Source organism: Palaemon carinicauda, chromosome 30 (assembly GCF_036898095.1).
Source record: "Palaemon carinicauda isolate YSFRI2023 chromosome 30, ASM3689809v2, whole genome shotgun sequence".
NCBI classification, from domain to species: Eukaryota; Metazoa; Arthropoda; class Malacostraca; order Decapoda; family Palaemonidae; genus Palaemon; species Palaemon carinicauda.
Genome location: NC_090754.1, coordinates 56,947,008 through 56,970,236, shown reverse-complemented (window position 1 = coordinate 56,970,236; position 23,229 = coordinate 56,947,008). Strand labels below are relative to the sequence as shown.

The 23,229-nt window shown below is 46.9% G+C and overlaps 1 protein-coding gene across 1 annotated transcript in view; it reads left to right on the top strand.

Moving 5' to 3' along the window:
- The first annotated feature begins 229 nt into the window (after positions 1–229).
- LOC137623150 (NAD-dependent protein deacetylase sirtuin-2-like) overlaps positions 230–23,229 on the top strand; it is a 36,042-nt gene continuing 13,042 nt past the window's right edge. Inside the window, exons 1-2 of the mRNA XM_068353837.1 lie at positions 230–251; positions 15,507–15,638. Of these exons, the coding sequence (XP_068209938.1) occupies positions 15,518–15,638 (121 nt within the window). The 5' untranslated portion in view covers positions 230–251; positions 15,507–15,517. The remainder of the gene's footprint in view (positions 252–15,506; positions 15,639–23,229) is intronic.

Here is a 23,229-nt window from a genome sequence, read left to right as displayed (position 1 = left end):
ACTGACATGCAACATATTGTATTTAGATGACCAGTGTGTTTCAGAATAATTTGAAAAATAAGCATACATACAAGTCTTTATATATATATATATATATATATATATATATATATATATATATATATATATATATATATATATATATATATATATATATAATTAATTAATAGTATTTCTTTAGATATTAAGACTAAAAATAAAAATATATATGAACTAAACGCTCCCAACACTTGCATCTACACGTGGCCCAAGTAAGTAATCGTCATAATTGTTTATCTTTTTTAATAATGTACTCTAATTCCTTTTATAAAAATGTAATTACAATTAGGATGATTTTAAAATAATTCTAAGTATTCCATTATGCTGTTTAAATCAATATTTTAGAGAATCAATCATTATTTGCTACATTTCAACTTGTTTGTCTCTAGGAGCTTTTGAGGTTCGGGGAATATTTTCGATTATTTTTATTAATTTTACCTTTTTAAATATATATTAGCAGTTTTTCTCATTTTTAAGCGATATATCAGTAGCATTTTCAAATTATTAAATATATATATCCGTTTGATAGGTGTTATGCAACCTATTTTCGTTAAATTTGCGAATAATTTATTCAAAAAGTGCCTAGAGGGTTTTATTATAGTTACAGACGGGAAAAACTAAGTTGCTATAAAACAGCGGTAATATTTCGGTAGAGTTCTACCCTGCTATTACCGCTTGCCAGTACATAGGAGCTTGATGTTTTTAATTCGTCGCGAGCAAAAAACATTAAGGATAATTGAAATATTACCGAAATCTAGTGGTTTATGCTCCGCCGTGCTCTCGCTTTTGCAGCCAAGCGGTAAAGGCTTTGGGGAACTCTACCGAAATATAACCACCTTACCTTCATCGACATGTCTTTACCAAGGGGGCCCTAGTTCCCCCCCACACACCCCCAAATTACCTCTGCTCTGACTAATTATACTCATTTTTTTTTTAATGAGGCGCATTTGCACTGACTCGCAGCGGTGCCCTTATATCTCGGAAAAGTTTCCTGATCGCTGATTGGTTAGAGTTATTTTCTCCAACCAATTAGCGATCAGGAAACTTTTCCGAGCTAAAAGGGCACCGCTGCGAATCAGTGCAAATGCGCCTCATTAAAAAAAATTTAGTATAGAGGGTGCGTCCGCTAATCTACAAACTACACAAAAGGTTCCAGCAAGGCTTTTGAATCCACAATTTGATTTATATTACGTAAATACCGTACTTTATTTGTAAGACTATTACTGTACATAATTACTGTGGCCCTTCGAAGCGGGACGTTGGCTCACCTAGTTTGTAATCCTATTGTTCTAGCTTTAGTATATTTGATAGATTTACCTCTCTATTATCAAATTAGGCGGGACCCAAGTAGAAAACTGATTTTGGTACAGTTCAGTTCAGTTGTTGGGCGGAGGGATTCGCCTTTCCATCGGCACCTCCTTGGTTTTCTTCTTTATTCTAATTCTTTTATTTGCTTCTCTCTTTTTTTCCACATTTGATAGATATATTCTTTTCTCTATTCCTTCTTTCTTGAATAGCACGTTTCCTATTATCTTCTTCTTTTCTTCATTAATTCTGGTACACAAACGTCTCTTTTATCTTTCCATGAAATGAACAGGAATTAATGAAGGCAACTGTACCGCCGGTGATTAATCCGAACTATATTGTTGAGAATTCTACTGTTGAGTCATTTTGATCGGTTGAATTGTGACGTCAAAATACATTAGAATTCCAAAGCGGTGAGTTACAATACGCAGTCATACAAAAGAGCCTCAGCGTACACACTTAATTGGCTCCAAGAAGCTTTTTGTAAGTCCAATTTTGTTAAATTTTGGTCTAACCTGAATTCTAATAGCCAGGCCTCCTCCATCATGAGGCTCTCAATACTGCACAGTATTCTAGAAGTTTTATTCCAGCTGTTACCAAGTTGTGGAATGATCTTCCTAACCGGGTAGTTGAATCAGTATAACTTCAAAAGTTCAAAGTTGGAGCAAATGTTTTTATGTTGACCAGGCTGACATGAGTCTTTTTATAGTTTATATATGAATTATCTATTTTTGACGTTAATAGTTTACTGTATATAAGACATATCTGTTTTGACGCTGTTACTGTTTTTAGAATGATATATTGTTAATTTATTCTCATTTATTTATTTCCTTATTTCCATTCCTCACTGGGCTATTTTTCCATATTGGAGCCCTTGGGCTTATAGCATCTTGCTTTTCCAACTAGGGTTGTAGCTTGGCTAGTAATAATAATAATAATGATATGATTTCCAGCTTCAAATGTCAACAAATTTGTCAGGTTTCATATGAAATAGATATCAGGTTATTACAAATATCGTTTTGCTTGCTGTAATAAATTATATAATGTTGTTTTATTACAATATTTCTTTATCATATCTTTATTATTTTCTGTTGGATTTGTGTTTGTATCTCCGAATATTTGTAAGTTCAGTACCTTCAGTATTTCACACTTTAATAAAATCGCCGAGTATTGATCTATGTAACGTATCATGTTTCATAGCCAGGAGACGAAAGATTTCCACTTGCCTCTCGACTTCTCCAGTCTTTGCCGTACCAGCTCTAATAGTTCAGTCATCGATCAAGGAAAACCATACTGTATTCCATGTCAGACTCGTAAGCCACTACTGTTTCAAACTTGACTTTTTAGAAGTGGTTTCATGCTTATTTTTATCCTCAATAACAATCATATTTTGATTTGGGAGAATTATTTTAGATACTGACAGTTCTTATTCTGATTTTGAGGCCTTTGAGCTTTCAAAGGGACAGTATAAACCTTGTTAGTATTCATAATTAATGCTGATTTGTTCCGTAACTGGAATACCAACCACGCTATTTAAAGTGGGTAATTACTTTCGACGTAGCTGAAAGGACAAGCCATTAAAATTTAACAAGGGTTTACTACCCAACCGCTAGTTAGCGGGAGGAGGGGGGGGGGTAGGGAGGGTAGTTAGCTACCCTCCCCCCTCACACACCTGTGTTGTAATCCCACTTTGCTATCGGCTCGGGTGCTAGTCGGATGTGTCCGCTGTCACCCTCGCCTACACGACAGCCATTTAATCATTGCTTTTGCTTTTTAACAGCACCTCAGGTTTTCACCAGAGTGTTCACCCTGTTATCTTCGTGGGCACACAAGATCGGCATCCGTCTCCTCCGTTATCTGGACGACTGGCTGATCTTAGCAGACTCGGAGTCAACCCTTCTTCGACACCGAGACAAACTTCTGGGGATTTGCCAAGATCTAGGGATCATGGTAAATCTTGAGAAGTCTTCTCTGCTTCCTACCCAAAGACTGGTATATCTAGGCATGATATTGGACACCAATCTCCACAAAGCCTTCCCATCAGACGACAGGATAGCAAGGCTGAGGAAGGTCGCAAGTCCTTTCCTCAGACGAGATGAACTCCCAGCCCAATCGTGGTTACGTCTCCTCGGCCATCTCTCATCCTTGGTTCATCTAGTTCCCAACGGTCGCCTCAGAATGAGATCCCTACAATGGCGACTCAAGTCCCGGTGGAGTCAAGGACACGATTCCCCGGACGTCTTGATCCCTATGGGTCTCGCGGAAAGGACGGACCTTCAGTGGTGGGTGGCAGACGAGAACCTACGAAAGGGAGTGGATCTTCTCGTCCTCCCCCCGGATTTGATGCTGTTTTCGGACGCCTCAAAGAAAGGGTGGGGGCCCCATATTCTGAACCACAGGACCTCAGGCCTGTGATCAGAATCAGAAAAGTGCCTCCATATAAATCTGCTAGAAATGAAGGCCGTTTTTCTGGCCCTTCAACAGTTCCAACAGCACCTGGCGGGTCACTCTGTGGTGGTGATGAGCGACAACACCACAGTAGTGGCTTACATCAACAAGCAGGGAGGTACCTTTTCAGAACAGCTATCCCATCTTGTAGTAGAGATCCTGAGATGGACCGAAGTCCACTCGATTCTACTTTTGGCTCGCTTCATTCCGGGCAAAAGGAATGTGCTCGCCGACAGTCTGAACAGAGCGTCTCAGATAGTGAGTACCGAGTGGTCTTTGGATCGTCAAGTAGCCAACAAAGTCCTAACTTTGTGGGGTTCCCCAATTGTGGATCTGTTCGCGACAGCTTTGAACTTCAAACTGCCGGTGTACTGCTCCCCAGTCTCGGACCCCAATGCTCTCTGGCAAGATGCTTTCCAACAACGGTGGGACAACATCGAAGTATACGCCTTTCCCCCGTTCTGTCTGATGAGGAGGGTACTCAACAAGACCAGACTATCGGTCAACCTCTCGATGACTCTTATAGCTCCGCTGTGGCATCACGCGGAATGGTTCCCGGACCTTCTGCAACTCCTTACGGAGCCTCCGAGAGAACTCCCTCTGCGACACGAGCTACTCAAACAACCACACTCCAACATCTTTCACAAAGCCACTAGCTTCGCTTCGGCTTCACGCCTGGAGACTATCCAGCATCTCCTCGCAGATAGAGGATTTTCGCAACAAGTTGCGGAAAGGATGTCTGGACAGCTGCGAAAGTCATCCGCAGGGGTCTACCAGGCGAAGTGGAGAGTTTTCTGTGGTTGGTGTCGTGGAAGGGGTATCTCTCCACTCGATGCCACTATTCCAGCAATAGCGGAATTCTTCGTGTACTTGCGAGAAGAAATGCGCCTTTCAGTCTCGGCAGTGAAAGGCTATCGCTCAGCCTCAAGTCTAGCCTTCAGGCTCAAAGGAGTGGACATTTCTTCTTTGCTAGAACTTTCCCTACTCATACGTAGTTATGAACTTACCTGCCCTCAGTCGGAAGTGAGACCTCCTCCATGGAACGTGGTTCGAGTTCTCAGGTCTCTTAAGAGACCTCCCTACGAACCATTATGCTAGGCTTCAGATCGCCACCTGACTTGGAAGACGGTGTTCTTACTAGCTTTGGCGTCAGCCAAGCGAGTTAGCGAACTTCATGGTCTCTCGTATGACATCTCCCATTCAAGGGGATGGGGGGAGGTAACGTTCAGCTTCGTCCCTGAGTTTATTGCTAAGACTCAGAATCAGGGAGTGCCGGACCCTCGGTTCGACTCCTTCCGGATTTCGAGTCTTCGTTCCGTAACAGATGACCCAGACCATCTCCTACTGTGCCCAGTAAGGAGTCTGAGGCTATACCTGAAGAGAACAGCTGCAGTTCGTCCCCAAGTGCAGGCTTTGTTTGTTAGCACTGGGAGATTGAAGAGGAGGGTTACCAAGAACCCCATCTCAGCATGGATTCGAAAGGCAATCCATCTGTCCCTGAATCCTGACCCTCCTCCATCACGTCGTCCTAGAGCTCATGATGTCGGGAGTAGCTACCTCCCTGGCCTTCAAGAACTTCTCAGTGACGCAGGTTCTATAAGCAGGGGTGTGGAAGCGTCAAACGACCTTCACAGCCCACTACCTGCAAGACGTGACCCACAGGAGGCTCGATACGTTCTCTATCGGCCCTGTGGTGGCTGCACAACAGCTGGTTTAAACCTCAGGCTCCTTAATGGACAAGTAGCAGAGGGTTGAGGGCATTGTTACCCGGTTTTAGTCTGCATGAATGAAAAGGTTTGTCTGGCCCTTATTCTTTTCTTCATCCTCCCCTCTCTTGGGGAAAGCAGCATCCTGGGTTCTCTGCACAGCTGATCTCAAACCACTGCAGGTAAACCATGTTCCCTTGTGTTCCTAGTATTAAGTTAATACTGTCGCTTCCCCATACCCTGACGAGGTGGTATTGGGAGAGTCCTAGCCTAAAGTTTCCATCTAAAGAACTTCAGGTCAACTTCCTAAGACGAGTCACACTTTTTTTTTCCTTCACACACAGCTCACGTAGGCCGCAGCCCTTGCATAGCAAGGTGTGAGCGAGGTGCAGGGACCCTTTATTGTTGAGTGTTGACACACTCAGATAATGAGTCCCCGGGCAAAGCCAAAAGCCAGTATGGCTGGGACTTATTCCACTCTTCCTAAGGGTTAAGTCACCCACTTTAAATAGCGTGGTTTGTATTCCAGTTACGGAACAAATGACAAATTCGTAGATAATTTGTATTTGTTCCGTAACCGAAATACAAACCACGCTATTTACAAAGGGTATTACTTTTAGCGTAGCTGAAATGGCGAGCCATTAGAATTTAACGAGGGTGTATTACCCCCGCGCTAGTTAGCGGGGGGGTAGGGGAGTGGTAGCTAGCTACCCCTCCTCCCCCTCACACACAGGTGAATACTCACTTTCACTTTTGGCTCGGACTGTGACAGACGTCTCTGTCTTGGTCCTCGCTTGGCAGCCATTGTCTGTTTTGTCTTTACTTAATCGCTTACTTTTCTTTTACTCAATATATATGTAAACATGTTTTCATGTTTGTATATATATTTGAGTATAGAAATAAGTAAGTTTCCTTTTCAGATGTGTGTGTGTAGTGTACGATATCTACGTGGAGGCCTCGGCAGTTAGGCCACCACGGCCTAATTTTATGGGTTGCGATCGAGTTTGACTTCGGTCTTTCTCTCTCTCTCTCTCTTGAGGTCGTTCACCCTTTTACTATGTTTTACTACGCCCTTGTAGCTTCCTTCCCGTGTGGGTGGGGTTGCTACGCCGTACATTTTGTCTCAATTAGTTTATGAATCTAATTGTAGTTGTTAATTTTTCAGCTTGTAGAACGATTCCTTTCGGGGTTTTCGTTTTTTTCTTTAGTGTTCATTCATTTTTAAATTACATAATTACATAGTTACATAATTATAATTGTTATAATTCTGTTTTGGTTACAGCTCTCCTTCCGCGAGTGTAAGTGGTTGTGAGGGCACGTGCCTATTGTGTAATTCTTGTTCCTTTTCCTCGGGATTCCTCTTCGGAGCCTTCCCGGGGGAATGAATGTGTACTAATATTATTTGTTTTATTTTTTACAGTTACCGATCTAGTTCGTTTCTGTAATATAGCAACGGTGTGAGCTGTCTGGTTGAGTCCTGGGGATTCGGCTGTTGCTGCCTCCCCCTTGTATTGTCGTCAGGGGCGTGTCTCCTTCTACTGGTAGTACTCCCGTGTCGACGGACAGCTCTCCAGTTCATTTTAGAACAGTCAGGAGGCTTGCCTCCTTGGGCGGATAACTTTCCTTCCGAGGGAAGTTTTTTCCTGTCCAGGCTTGAGCTTTTCCTCTTTTGGGGGGTTCTTCTCTTGCCTTTTTTTCGTGCGACTATGCTCTTGGTGCTGAGCGGTCGCACCTGCAGTTTCGCTCAAGGGGCTGGGCAACTGCAGGATCTCCTCTTCGGAGGATTGCCCCTTTTAGGTCACTGGCTGACCAGTCTCTTCCACGAAGTGTTTCTCTTTCGTTCGCGAGAGAGTACACTCATAGAGACTCCTCTTCGGAGGTTTCTTCTGTTGCTGTTGCTGTTGGCCTCCCTCGCCGTAAGGCCCTCCGTCCGCCTCGTCGTAAGGGCCTCTCATCTCCCTATAAGGGTGTTTGAGGCGCCTTTTTGAATCTCCGTTTGCAGCCTACAACTTCTTTTTCTCGATCTTCCGTCTTGGTGCAGATGGACAGCAGTCTAATCTCGTCTTCCGACGGGCAACGGTCTTCCCGACGGACAACGGTCTTCCCGACGGACAGCGGTCTTCCGACGGACATCAGTCTCCCGGCGGACAACGATCCCTTCGGGGCAAAGGGTTGCCCCCACGGGGGTTCTTCCCTAGCGTGTCAGGGTTTCCCTGCGCGCCCTTCTGTTCGTCAGCGCTCTCCTGTTCGTCAGCGCTTTCAAGATGATCTTCCCTGCAGTTCCTGTTACGTGCCCTGTGCGCCCACGTTCGCCCTCGCGATCTAGAACTTAGGTTCAGGTCGGGGTCAAGGACTCTTCTTCTTTGCGCGGGCTTCCACGCGTAGCCTTCTGCTCGTCAGCGATCATCAGCTCGTCAGCGATCATCAGCTCGTCAGCGATCATCAGCTCGTCAGCTCGTCAGCATTCATCAGCTCGCCAGCGATCTCCGGATCGCCCACGTGTGTTACAGCTGGCACGCCAACGTTCTCCAACACTTCTGAAGGAACATGGTTCGCCAGCTACTAGCTCAACTGCGGATGCTGATCGCCATCGCGCGACCCTCAACTGCAGATGCTGATCGCCATCGCGCGACCCTCAACTGCGGATGCTGATCGCCATCGCGCGACCCTCAACTGCGGATGCTGATCGCCATCGCGCGACCCTCAACTGCGGATGCTGATCGCCATCGCGCGACCCTCAACTGCGGATGCTGATCGCCATCGCGCGACCCTCAACTGCGGATGCTGATCGCCATCGCACAACCCTGAACGATTGCCCGCTTCGCATGCTGCTCCTCATCGCACAACCCTGAACGATCGCCCTCTTGCGGATGCTGATCACCATCGCACCCTTTCACGCGATCATTCACCTGCGCATGCTGCTCGCCATCGCACAACCCTGAACGATTGCCCGCTTCGCATGCTGCTCCTCATCGCACAACCCTGAACGATCGCCCTCTTGCGGATGCTGATCACCATCGCACCCTTTCACGCGATCATTCACCTGCGCATGCTGCTCGCCATCGCACAACCCTGAACAATTGCCCGCTTCGCATGCTGCTCCTCATCGCACAACCCTGAACGATCGCCCTCTTGCGGATGCTGATCACCATCGCACCCTTTCACGCGATCATTCACCTGCGCATGCTGCTCGCCATCGCACAACCCTGAACGATTGCCCGCTTCGCATGCTGCTCCTCATCGCACAACCCTGAACGATCGCCCTCTTGCGGATGCTGATCACCATCGCACCCTTTCACGCGATCATTCACCTGCGCATGCTGCTCGCCATCGCACAACCCTGAACGATTGCCCGCTTCGCATGCTGCTCCTCATCGCACAACCCTGAACGATCGCCCTCTTGCGGATGCTGATCACCATCGCACCCTATCACGCGATCATTCACCTACACATGCTGCTCGCCATCGCTTACCGCCAGCGATCTTCTTCACCTACGCGGCAGCACGATCCCTCGCCGTCACGCCCATTCGCCTGCGCGCCCGCGCGATCGCTCGCCTGCGCGCCCGCGCGATCGCTCGCCTGCGCGCCCCGCGCGATCGCTCGCCTGCGCGCCCTCGCGACCGCTCGCCTGCGCGCCCTCACGACCGCTCGCCTGCGCGCCCGCGCGACCACTCGCCTGTGCGCCCGCGCGACCATTCGCCTTTGCGCGACCGTTCGCCCTCGCGCGACCATAGTTCGCGGCGAATTCCACAGCCGGTGGTAGCAGCAGGGACGCGTGCTCCTAGGCGGCACTCGGGATCACCTCCATCCAAGCACAGGTTGGTAGTGCAGGACGAAGACAGGTCAGTACAGCATTCTTCCCACCTTCTTTTCAGGCAGGAACCGTCGTGTCCTCTCCAAAGGATCGCCCGATCCCTTTCACCTTAGCGAGGATTTCGGACTCTGTGTCCTTGGAGCAGCAGACATGGTTTGATCCGCTGGCACGGGCGTTAATGAGGTTTATGAAACCAGCACTCACCGGCCAGGGTAACAAACCAGCGGCTGTCTCTCCTACGCTGAAGAGAAAGAGAGGAGTGGACTTCGTGGTGACTTCCCCCAGGGCGAAGTTGGTTCCCAAGAGGTCGGTCTCGAGGGTCCCCTCTCCTGCACGAGTACTCTCTCCTTCTCCCGCCCTGGAAGGATTTTTGGCGGGGGGGCTTTCCGTTGAAGATTTCTCCATCGGACAAGGGGTGACTGCTTACCTCTTCCTCTGGGAGCTTACCAGGTTCTTTCCCTCCTCGGTTACGGCCCGAGGTTTGGTTCAAGGAAGCTACAGGAAGATCAAGGGTACTTTCCTCCTCTCGAGCTCAGGCACCTTGGCCTTTCGTCGTTAAGTATCTACTTGCGGACAAGCTCGATGTTGTACCATCTGGACGCACTGACTGAAGGCTTCCTTCGGGTGTCTCATCTGTGGAGGTCAACGACCTCAGACACCCTTCCATCCTTGAGAAGAGTTTTGTCTTTGCCCAAGGACAGAGACTTAAACATCTGCTGTGCGGAGTAAATCGACTTCCGGTTTCACTCCTCCAAGGCGCTTTCTTCCAGACTCTGCAGGGCTCCAGCTCCCTTTTCTTTCAACCACGTCGGCCTAAGTTATCGGCTACGACAACTGGGACAAGGTGTCCAATTGCAGTTTCCTCCTGTCAGGAACAGATGGCACGGGAGACTCCCCCGGGGGGGCATAGTCCTAAAAGGAGTTCACGAACTCTAGGATTGCAGGTTTTTTCGCTGGGAGGATGCTTAAGGTTACTCATCCGAATGACAGCTTCCCGATGCCCATTCCCGCACAATCTCTGTGAGTAGCCAAGGATATCGCGCCTGCCGTCTCTGTCAGCGAATTCAGTGTCTCTGAACCTCTATGCCATAGCATCAGCAGAGTTGCCCGGTTGGGCAGAATGATCCATACCTTAGGCGAAGGTCTTCCTTAGGATCATCGACGGCTTCACCCCCGGCCCCCTCAGTCGATCCTTTCTTGTAAGGAAGGATCTGAGAGGGGACGTCCATAGTCGACCTCTCAGCCCTGATCAAGTTTGTCGAACAAACTTCGGCCAGCGTAGACCAGCAGAATCGATCAGACTGGTAACGAGGCGACAGGACTCCTTTAACCCTGGATCGGAAGGACGGGTACTTTCAGTTTCCATTCCATCCATCTTCCAGGGTGCTCGTCGAATTCAGCCTAAACTGCAAGTATTCCTGCTTATGATGCAGTGTGGCTATCCCGCCGTGGCATAGCAGGTTTGTTTCCCCAGAGAACTCTCCCTGCCTTCCTCTTGGCCGCTCAGGTGCAGACTTCCGCCTCCTCTGCTGTTTGGAGGGCTGGTCAACTCCGGTAGGCTCGGGTTTCGACCTGATTCAGCGCCGGGAAAAGCTTCCGAATGCTGACCATGTGTGGGCTCATGGTATTTTGCTTGGAGCCTTCTCTTCCTCTGCCTCAACATCTGGAGTATCTGGCCATGATATTGAGTCAACCGCCTTACCACGTTGGAAACCCCGCTTCTCGTCCGTCCAGCGAGGTTAAGCAACGTCGGTACTTGGATGGGTGACCACCTGGGGACGCCAGATTCTGTTACCACATCCTCCGAGCCTTCCTTTCGGTTCACCGTGGCAAGACTGAGGAGAGTCGCAGTACCTGTTCTCAGTCAAGCAGAGTTTTCAGCCCTACCTTGGAACGTTTCCTAGTTCTTCTTTCCTCATTGACCCGTTTATAGTCCGAACGGTCGCCTCAGGATAAGTTCCATGTGGGGCGATCCAAGTTCCGGTGGCTTCAGGCAATGTTTAACCGGACTCCCTGGCCCTATGGGACCAGCGGAACTATTAAACCTGCAATGGGTGTTGACCTATGGAGCCTCTTGATGGTAGTGGATATTCTCGTCCTTTCCCCACATTCTTGATGCGGTTCTCGGACTCGTCAAAGGAAAGGGGGGGGGGCATGTTCCGGTCCAGGCCTATGGTCAAGACCTGAAGGATACCTCTCCATCATTCAGGCAGGCTTAAGGGCCTTAGTCTGGCCCCTCTTCAGATCCTACCGCTCCTGCCAAGTCGCCCCGTTGCGTGTCGACTTCATGCTAACCAGCAGGGGACGCATTTTCACACCTTCACATCTTGCAGTAGAGATATCGGGATGATTGAGATTCTCTCAATTCCACCATCGGCTCTCTCATTCCAGGCAGGGGAATGTTTCTCTCAGACTATCCGAGCAGAGCCTCATAGAGAGAGTGTACCTAGGGGTCTTTGACCTTGGGTAACCAGCAAGTGCTGGTCTGGGGGACCTGATCGCGACAGCTTGGAACCTCAAGCTTCCGCTAGTTTTCCCCCCAGTCTCAGACCCCGAGACTCTGGCAAGATGCATTCCGGTGATGGTGGGACAACTTCGACGCCTGCGTCTTCCCTCCTTTTTGTCTGCGGACAATGGGTCTCAACAAAACCAGGTTGTCTGTCAACCTTTCAATGGGAGAGCTCCACTGGGACTATGTGCAGAACGGTTTCTGGACCCTCTGCTTCCCCTGACGGAACTCCCGGGAGAGCTTCTCCCACGGCGCAGACTACTCAAGCAACCACACTGCGACATCTCTCCCGAACCGGGGCGTCGCTTCGGCTTCATGCCTGGAGACACTACGCTTCCTCCTCTAGAAGAGACAACCCGCTACAGTCGCGGTACGGAGGTCGCGTCATCTGCGATAGTCATCCACAGGGGTCTCCCAGGCAAAGTGAAGAGTCTAAGGTGGTTGGTGCCGTGGGAGATATACTTCTTCCCGTGAGGCCTCTTCTCCAGCAATAACGGTCTTATTGCCTTTCGGCGGGAGGAAACTCCTTTCCGCTCTTGGCAATGAAGCCTGTCGCTCAGCCTTTCCCTGACCTTCAGGCTTAAAGGAATAACTTTTTCCTGCCCGCTGGATCTATCCTCGCTCATGCGAAGCTACGATCGTCCCTGCCCTAGTCGGAGGAAGACCTCCAACTTGGAGCATGGCTCGGACTTTTAGTCCTTTAAGAGATCTTCTCAAGACCCTTTTACGACAGGCCTCGGATTGTATTCCGCCCTGGGTCTTCTGCTCACTCTGGCCACGGCCAGTGTGTGAGCAATCTTCTTGGTCTCTTACTACTCCCCTCCTTTCTAAGGAAGAGGGGAAGGCAACATTCAGGCTCGCTCCTGAGTTGTTGGCTAGACTCAGAATCTGAGGGTCCCGACCCTTCGGTCCGATTCATTCAAGATTTTGAGTCTCCATTCTGTGTCTGATGTCCCAAGACCTTCTCTTTCTTGCCAGTACAGGAATCGAGAGGTTAGCGCTGGGAACAGCTGCAGTTTGGCCTCAGTTGCAGCCGATTTGGGAACACAAGGAGGACATGGGGGGAGAGTCACCAGTATACCTCTTCAGCCCGGACTCAAGGACATTCATCTCGACCTGTCTTCAGACCCTCCCCCGTCACGTCGCCCTACAGCACGATGTTGGATACATCGCAACGTCCCTCGCCTTCGAGTAATACTACTCTGTGACGCAGGTGCTACAAGCTGGAGTCTGGAAGCGTCTGATGACCTTCGCAGCCCGCTTCCTGCAGGGCGTGACCCACAGGAGTCTCGATACGTTTTCTATCGCTCTGTGGTGGCTACACAACAGCTGGTCTAACCTCAGGCTCCTTTTTGGACAGGTAGCAGAAGGTTGAGGGCATTGTTATCAGGTTTTAGTCTGCATGAACGAAAGAAGTATGTCTGGCCCTTACTTCTTTCTTCATCATCCCCTCTACGGGGAAGCAGCATCCTGGTCTCTGCATAGCTGACCTCGAACCTCTGCAGGTAAACCATGCTTCCTTGTGTTCCGAGTATTGAGTCAATACTGTCGCGTCCCCCATACCCTGACGAGGTGGTATTGGGAACGTCTTAACCCAGAGTTCCTTCTGGAACTCCAGGTCAACTGCCTAAGACGGGTCACACTTCTTCCTTCACACACAAGCTTACGTAGGCCACATGGTTCCTTGCGGTGCAAGGAACTTGTGAGGTGCAGGGACTCCTTTTCTCGAGTGCGACTCACTCGGATTCTGAGTCCCCGGGTAAAGCCAAAGCCAGTATGGCTGGGGACTTTCCACCCTTCCTAAGGGATAAGTCACCCTTTGTAAATAGCGTGGTTTGTATTTCGGTTACGGAACAAATGACAAATTCGAAGATAATTTGTATTTTTCCTAACCATACAAACCTTAGCTATTTACACATATTTGCCCGCCAGCCCTGTCCCCCAAGACAAGTCCTACCTCTAAGTGAAAGTGAGTATTCACCTGTGTGTGAGGGGGAGGAGGGGTAGCTAGCTACCACTCCCCTACCCCCCCGCTAACTAGCGCGGGGGTAATACACCCTCGTTAAATTCTAATGGCTCGCCATTTCAGCTACGCTAAAAGTAATACCCTTTGTAAATAGCTAAGGTTTGTATGGTTAGGAAAAATACAAATTATCTTCGAATTTGTCATTTTTCCTAACTATACAAACCTTAGCTATTTAATCAAACTTGCCCATCAGCCCTGTCCCTCATGAAGCCCTCCCTCTAAGCAAAGTGAGCTTACAACACAGGTGTGTGAGGGGGGAGGGTAGCTAACTACCCTCCCTACCCCCCGCTTACTAGCGGTGGGGTAGTAAACCCTCGTTAAATTTTAATGGCTCGTCCTTTCAGCTACGCCGAAAGTAATTACCCACTTTAAATAGCTAAGGTTTGTATAGGTAGGAAAAATACAAATTATCTACAAATTTTTCAGGTTGGCATATTATTAAACACAGCTTCTGGAAAGCCCTTCTTTTGAGAAAGAAATCAAATTTAGAAATCTTGGAATTTTCATTCCTCATCTGGAAGATGCTGCTGCCACAGATCGCCTATTATAAACTAAGTATTTCATATGTGAGAGTACTAGTTTATTCAAATATATTTTCATATTTTTCATCACAGTTTGCTTTTCGAGATCCATTTTTTGTTTTACTTAATTTTTGAAGCAGAGCATAATTCCCTATTGCTATTGACATATTGGGAGTTAAATGCTAGGACAGGTTTAGAAATAAAACTATGATAGATATAACTTGAGTGCCATATGTGTATAAGATCATAGTGATGGGTAGATGGAGATGGTTTGGTCATGTTCTTTGCATTCCTCAGGAGAGATTAGTTCACTATACTTTTATCAGGGCTCCACAAGGTACTAGAAGAGTTGTAAGACCCAGGCCTACATATCTGAGTACTATGAAGCATGAAGTAGGAGATGATGAATTGAGAAGTATTGTATTAAAAGCTCAAGATAGAGACGATTGGCGGAATATAACCGAGGTCCTTTGCGTCAATAGGTGTAGGAGTGATGATGATGATGCTTGACGCTATTCTGTTTTGTGTCTTTCATGACCTATAATATCTGGTCTGCCACTTTGGTTCCTAATATTTATCAGATGCAGGGTTAGGGATAATGAAATTAGATTACTCACTATTCACCTCTTTAAAGACTGTGATAAACACTTGCAAAGCGTATAGTATATTTCATTACTGGCTAGAGATATGTTTGTCATATTTTATCATAAAGCAATATACTATTGTTAGGTTAGGTAATTTTAGGTGTCATGTTTTATTTCAGCAACCTGTTTATCTGTGCAATTGTATTAGCTTATGTTGATCTCACTTTCAAAGCCAATAGGATTTGTGTAAAACTACGATCTGTGGTGGATAATGTGGGAGGGTGGGCTGTGGCACCCTAGCAGTACCAGCCGAACTCGGTTGAGTCCCTTGCCAGTCTGGGAGGAATGTAGAGAGGAAAGTTCCCCTTTTTTTCATTTGTTTGATGTTGGCTAACCCCCAATATTGGAGGAAGTGCCTTGGTATACGTATGTACAATCTGTATTGTTTGAAGCTTTCGTTTTTTTAAAGTTTCTTAGTAATTTATAAATGTTGACGTGATGTCATGTTGTTGGAATAAAAGAAATACAAAATTTTCAATGGTGAATTATTCCAGGCTGATTAAAGATGGCTGATTCTGCTTCTTCGTCAAGTAAGCCGGAAGATACAACTGCTACCGAACAAGCCACGGCCTCAGGAGCTACGGTTAAGGATGAAGGCTCGACATCAAAGAAGGAAGAAGCTGAAGGTTAGTAACGGTACTGAGTGTGCAATTTTCTATCTGCAATGATGGGCTTATCATTTGCCTTGGTAAATTAGATTAAGAAAACCTTTGGAATGATAAAGATAGATTAGTTGGACATTCTAGGAGACAGAAAATGATTGAAACAGATGATAACGAAGGGATGCTCTTTGACATATTTCCTATCTCTTATTCACAATGTTGTACCACACATGTATCGCACACGCTCGTACACTGTAATGGTATCGTGGGGATACCCTAACGTGGTGAAACGGATTTCGTATGGCCATGATCAGCATACCTGTACTAGTCAAGGCCACCCATAGTAGGTTGGTTTGCTGTGAGCAATGTGATGAAAATCTCCCACCATCTCTAATCCGTACTGGCCAGCGTGGTGATGAAAACTGGCCAAACCACAGGTGTGAATTGACATGCCTGAGGCCTATATCCTGCAGTGGACTAGAAACAGTTGCATTTGTTGTTGTTGTATTTGTTGTTGCTGTTGTGTATACAGTATCTGCATGAAACATTTTGCTAGTGACATGGTCGGCTGAAACAGAAAATTGGCGAACTACACATCATGAACATTGATAGTAGTCCAGCTAAGCCTACCTTTGTAGGAAAGTTCAGTATCTCATGAAACCAGGGCACACGATAGAACTTAGAGATAATCTAAGTTATGTCTTACATGCTAAGAACTTTGAAACATCATCGAGTTGATCATGCAAATCTATTAGAATGACGTCTAAGCATTTTGAAAAGTTAGATAAGACAGGTAAGGGCAGTCTGACGTACCCATTACTGACTGTGTTCTTGTTTGCAGATTTTATTTTTCCTAATCACGTGAATACTGCCCTTCTCCACAGTAGTAAATTGTTATTCGACATTTCTATTTTCTCTATAATGGGAAGTGATTCGCACCCAGATGGGTACCAGAGTTTTTTATATTTCAAGAAAAGACATTCTCCCTCACTTGATGAGTCTACCAGTTTCCTGTTATGGCAAGAAGTAGTTCACCAAAACCTCATCACTTTGTGATAGAGAAAGAGATTCATTTGTTCCACTTGCTTCTGATTAAAGTCACTTTATGATTTTCTAAGTTTTGAACTGTTTCTAAGATCAGCGAGTTTCGATTGGGTTTGAAACGCTGCTCGTTGAGGCTCACTTCACACAAGAGGATTTTTTCCGCCCAGAGAAATTTTTGATGCTAGGAGGCTAGTTCACGAGTGGATTTTCCCCGAGCGGCCTTGTAGTTTCTATAAGCCACTATACTGGAACTGAGCGGGTTAGCAGTGTACATGGTTAGTAAATCACTGCCACTCGGAAGAAAATGTGTGAAGGGCCTTATTGATCTCCATTGATTTTTAACCTGCGTGGTTCATCAAACCGCTCGTATGGAGCGAGCCTTAAAGTTTATCGTCCTTTTCAGCACTTGTCATGAAATGTTAAAAAAATGATTACAGTAATCTATCGCCATATCGCTGTTCATGTATCGCTCTCTAAACACACTCATGGATTTATAAATGTATTACAGTATATGTAAACCTATATTGCAGGTTTCTTAGTGTAGATAAGTTACAGTATATATATTTTCCAAACCGTATATTATTTAATTTTTATTTGTAATGATATTCATTCTGAGGCTTATAAAAGCTTGATTTGTGAAAGTTGTAAAAGGAATAAAAAAAATAATATGAATAATAAAAAGAATGTACCACAGATTTCTGTTTCTAGTTTACGATTTTTCAATATTAATCTTACCCGATGATCATGTAGCTGTCAACTCTGTTGCCCGACAGAAATCTACGGTCGGGATACGCCAGCGATCGCTATACAGGTGGGGGTGTACACAACAGCGCCATCTGTGAGCAGGTACTCAAGTACTTCTTGTCAACAAGAACTCAATTTTTCCTCTGTCGTGCCTCCGACTAGACCTACTTGGATACGCTGTTGATTCTGGAGTTATTGTTCACGATTTGGTGATGTATTTGCTCTAGAGTTTAGCCTTCGCTATTCAGGAAGCTTTATCTTTAGCTTAGCAAGCTTTTGGAATTAATTTGAATTAATTATGGTGACGAAGAGAGTATGGACTCTCTTTCACTTTTAAATGGCCGACCCTTCCCTTAGACGGAAGTGTTGGTGTCGAAGAGAGTATAGACTCTCTTTCACTTTTTATTTTATATCTCTCCGCCATTTATAGGCCTCTTCGATTAACTTTCCTTTTATTATAAAAAAAAAGAAAAAAAAAATTATTTTTTTTATGTTTGTTTATATGCGACCTTTCCTAATAGTAGGTGGTCCTTACTTGGAACCGAAGTTAATTAACATTGAGCTCGTCAAATCGTTTTTCCTGTTAAGAATTTATGCTATTTTAATTTTAATGTTTTTGAAAGAATTTCTTTGATAAGTCTCGTACTGTTTTCAAAGTTGAACTAACGTTTTGTTTAGTCTCCGCAGTTGTTGACGTTCAGAACGTTCAACTTGCGCTCTATCGTTACGATAGAGAGAGAGTATTCACGGTTTCACGTTGCAGTAAGAGTAAACCGATTCTAGCGTTTCGTTCATTCTTTCTTAGCTTAAATGGTTTTAATTCTAATAAAGGAACTTTTTATTTGGGAAACCTTTCAGTTTTTTTCCTTTAACAAATAATATGTTTTAACGATATATATAATTGGGCTCATCTCTCAGGTTCTAAGTCAAGAGAGAGAGAGAGAGAGATAGAGACGGAGGGAGAGAGAGGAGGATAAACGTTTCGTTCAAGCGGGTAACGTTGTTCTCGTTTTTTTGTTCTTCTCCCTAGTCGATAGAGGGGAAGAAGGTAAAACGTTTCTAGAGTTTTATTCTTGTTCCCAGGCTTTATGCGGTGAGAGATTTTAAACGTAGTTTATTTGATCTAGTGTTTAGTCTCTTTTCCAGCCACTGAATTCTTTATCTTTCATTATGTTTTTCTGTTACATTGTAATACTGTTTTCGCAATTACTACCTTTTAATGAAGGATAGGATTGCGTGTTTCAGGTACAAACCACTTAAAGTTTCGAGTTCAGTGAAATAAGTGCAAACAGAAAATCAAAAGTGATAAAGTGATATGCGCAAAGTGTTACTGTGTTGCGTTCGAGGGTTCGTCTGTTCGTGCCAGTGGTTCACCTAGTCCGATACCTCTTACAAGCTCCCAAGCCCAGGGGAGAAGTAATGTCGAAGGACTTATGGGTTCCTCAGGCCTTGATCGACGAACAGACGTTTCCCTCTGTGGTTTCGGGTGTATCTACACACGTTGCCGACGTGATCACCCCACCCACACAAAGACGAGAGAGCCCATTTATTCCTCGTCTGCGGAAGAGGTTTCTCGCAGAAACCATGGACCAAATCTTGCAGCTTTTAAGTGCAAGTCGGTCCCTTCCGCGCAAGTCCAACGGCCTAGGTTTAGCCACTGGGTCAGTTCGGACTCGCTGCAGTACGACAACTGCACACCTCCTAAGAGAGGCTAGGTGGTACCGCAACAGGCAGTAACTCCGTCTGTTGCCGCACCAGCTGTTTTAGACCCTCAGTCACAACGGACAGTAGCTCCGTTTGTTGTTGTCTTTCATAGACCCTAGTGGTCCATGCTGCAGACTATACAGTCTCAGCTTGCTCCTTCATGCAGGAGTATCATGCTGGAAGGTTGACAATTTAGCCTGTTTACCTACAACCCGCCGAGGTTGTGCGCTCAGCAGATACTGCGGCTGCCTGCTCCCACCCTCCACCTGTGAGAGCTCCACCACCGATGCGCAGTCCACCCTGCCAGACGCATGTTCTTGCTGCACCATCTGCTAACATGCGTGAGCTACCGCATCAGCAGTGGGAAGGTTCTGTAGAGCTGCCGGGTTCCAGCACTATGCGGCTTTCTCCGCAGCCCATGCAGCATGCTCTGCATACCTTACAGCATGCTCTGCATACCTTACAGCATGCTCTGCATACCTTACAGCATGCTCTGCATACCTTACAGCATGCTCTGCATACCTCACAGCATGCTCTGCATACCTTACAGCATGCTCTGCATACCTCACAGCATGCTCTGCATACCTTACAGCATGCTCTGCATTCCTTACAGCATGCTCTGCATACCTTACAGCATGCTCTGCATACCTTACAGCATGCTCTGCATACCATACCGCATGCTCCTCAACCCACCGCAGCCCCTCCCATGCACCAGCACTCTGCTTTGTTGTTGCCAGCTCCCACACTCCGACTGCGGAGAAGGTTGACGATGCACCCGTGGGCCTACACCTCCCACGGTTGTGCGCCCGGCATGGCTTCCTGCTCTCACACTCTTGTTGTGAGAGCTCCTCCACCCATGCACAGTCAACCCTGCCAGATGTATGATGACTCCCACACACAGAGCACTCCGTTGCCGTGCGGGAGCTACCACTAGCTGCCGTGTTTTGACACGGTGTGTCAGCCTCCGCAACACACTGTGGTTACCGCCACTCGCCAGCAGCAAACTATTCAGGCAGGAGTTGAGGCTTCCCCACACATCTTTGGTTGTTGCCAACTCACAAACTGTCATGCAGTTACATGACGTTGCCTTCTGGTCTGCTACTTATACACCAGTGCTGTATGTCCTCACGCTCCTGTTGTGGTTGACAGTTCAGTTTTTGACAGTTCACAGACTGTCAAGCAGTTTCATAACGTTGCCTTCTGGTCTGCTGCTTTTGCACCAGTGAAACCCTCACTGAGAGAACTTAGCTTTTCTCGGATATGGTTCCTGTAGATGAGAAAGTGCTGTTCTCCCTCCTTCTGATATTCCCTTGAGGACTCTGTCATTTGGAGAGGAGCCTTAAGCTGTTTAGCCTCCTATGGACTTTTATTTAAGCATAACATGCTTCCAGGGAGGGTAAATGGTTCCGCTTCAGTCGCTAACCCCGTCTGTTGCCACACCTGCTCCCATAGACCTTGAGCTTTGTTGCAAGACATGCAGTCCAAGCTTAGTCCTTGATAGAGGATTTTTTTTTTTTTTTTTTTTTTTTTTTTTTTTTTTTTTTTTACGGAGTCAGTGTGTCACTGGGAAGACGTTCAACAACCAGCAGAGGTGACTTGTTGTGACGCAGTGCGGCAACCTCAGCAACCCGATAAGGAGTTGTCTGTACTACCCAGACAGTCTAGACAGTTTCGGGTTGTCGCTGTACTTCCTCGCTTCCCCATGGTTGACAGTTCACAGACTGTGCAGCAGTACCATGATCTTGTGTCCGGCTCCGTCAGACGACTGGCTTTTAAGAGCTCCCACAAGTCGTCGCTGTCTGGAGAATCTCAGATGGACTATGGATCTGACCAAGGAACTTGGCCTCCTGGTCAATTTAGAGAAGTCCCAGCTCGTCCCATCCCAGACCATTGTCTACCTGGGTATGGAGATTCAGAGTCGAGCTTTTCGGGCTTTTCCGTCGGCCCCAAGGATCAACCAAGCCCTAGAATGCATCCAGAGCATGCTGAGAAGGAACCGATGCTCAGTCAGGCAGTGGATGAGTCTAACAGGGACACTTTCATCGCTGGCCCTGTTCATCGAGTTAGGGAGACTCCACCTCCGCCCCCTTCAGTATCATCTAGCTGCTCACTGGATAAAGGACATGACGCTAGAGACAGTCTCAGTTCCTGTTTCCGAAGAGATGAGGTCTACTCTAACGTGGTGGAAGAACAGCTTTCTTCTCAAGGAAGGTCTACCTTTGGCTGTTCAGAACCCCGACCGCCGTCTCTTCTCGGACGCATCAGACACGGGCTGGGGTGCGACATTGGACGGACAGGAATGCTCGGGAACATGGAATCAGGAGCAAAGGACACTTCACATCAATTGCAAGGAGTTGATGGCGGTTCATCTGGCCTTGATAAACTTCAAGTCCCTCCAGCTAAACAAGGTGGTGGAGGTGGACTCCGACAACACCACAGCCTTGGCTTACATCTCCAAGCAGGGAGGGACTCATTCGAGGAAGTTGTTCTAGATCGCAAGGGACCTCCTCATCTGGTCAAAAGATCGAAAGCTCACGCTGGTAACGAGGTTCATTCAGGGCGATATGAATGTCATGGCAGATCGCCTCAGCCGCAAGGGTCAGGTCATCCCCACAGAGTGGACCCTTCACAAGAATGTTTGCAGCAGACTTTGGGCCCTGTGGGGTCAGCCAACCATAGATCTGTTCGCTACCTCGATGACCTAGAGGCTCCCGTTGTATTGTTCTCCGATTCCAGACCCAGCAGCAGTTCACGTGGATGCTTTTCTGCTGGATTGGTCCCATCTCGACCTGTATGCATTCCCGCCGTTCAAGATTGTCAACAGGGTACTTCAGAAGTTCGCCTCTCACAAAGGGACACGGCTGACGTTGGTTGCTCCCCTCTGGCCCGCGAGAGAATGGTTCACAGAGGTACTGCAATGGCTGGTCGACATTCCCAGGACTCTTCCTCTAAGAGTGGACCTTCTACGTCAACCTCATGTAAAGAAGGTACACCCAAACCTCCACGCTCTTCGTCTGACTGCCTTCAGACTATCGAAAGACTCTCAAGAGCTAGAGGCTTTTCGAAGGAGGCAGCCAGAGCGATTGCCAGAGCAAGGAGGACATCCACTCTCAGAGTCTATCAGTCTAAATGGGAAGTCTTCCGAAGCTGGTGGAAGGCCAATGCAGTTTCCTCAACCAGTACCACTGTAACCCAGATTGCTGACTTCCTGTTACATCTAAGGAACGTAAGATCCCTTTCAGCTCCTACGATCAAGGGTTACAGAAGTATGTTGGCAGCGGTTTTCCGCCACAGAGGCTTGGATCTTTCCACCAACAAAGATCTACAGGACCTCCTTAGGTCTTTTGAGACCTCAAAGGAACGTCGGTTGTCCACTCCAGGCTGGAATCTAGACGTGGTCCTAAGGTTCCTTATGTCATCAAGATTTGAACCTCTCCAATCAGCCTCTTTTAAGGACCTCACATTAAAAACTTTTCCTCGTGTGCTTGGCAACAGCTAAAAGAGTAAGTGAGATCCACGCCTTCAGCAGGAACATAGTTTTCACATCTGAAACGGCTACATGTTCCTTGCAGCTCGGTTTTTTGCTGAAAACGAGCTTCCTTCACGTCCTTGGCCTAAGTCGTTCGAGATCCCAAGCCTGTCCAACTTGGTGGGGAACGAACTGGAGAGAGTACTTTGCCCAGTTAGAGCTCTTAGGTACTATCTAAAAAGGTCAAAACCTTTACGAGGACAATCAGAAGCCTTATGGTGTGCTATCAAGAAGCCTTCTCTTCCAATGTCTAAGAACTCAGTTTCTTACTACATCAGGCTTCTGATTAGGGAAGCACATTCTCATCTGAAGGAAGAAGACCTTGCTTTGCTGAAGGTAAGGACACATGAAGTGAGAGCTGTGGCTACTTCAGTGGCCTTCAAACAGAACCGTTCTCTGCAGAGTGTTATGGATGCAACCTATTGGAGAAGCAAGTCAGTGTTCGCATCATTCTATCTCAAAGATGTCCAGTCTCTTTACGAGAACTGCTACACCCTGGGACCATTCGTAGTAGCGAGTGCAGTAGTAGGTGAGGGCTCAGCCACTACATTCCCATAATCCCATAACCTTTTTAACCTTTCTCTTGAATACTTT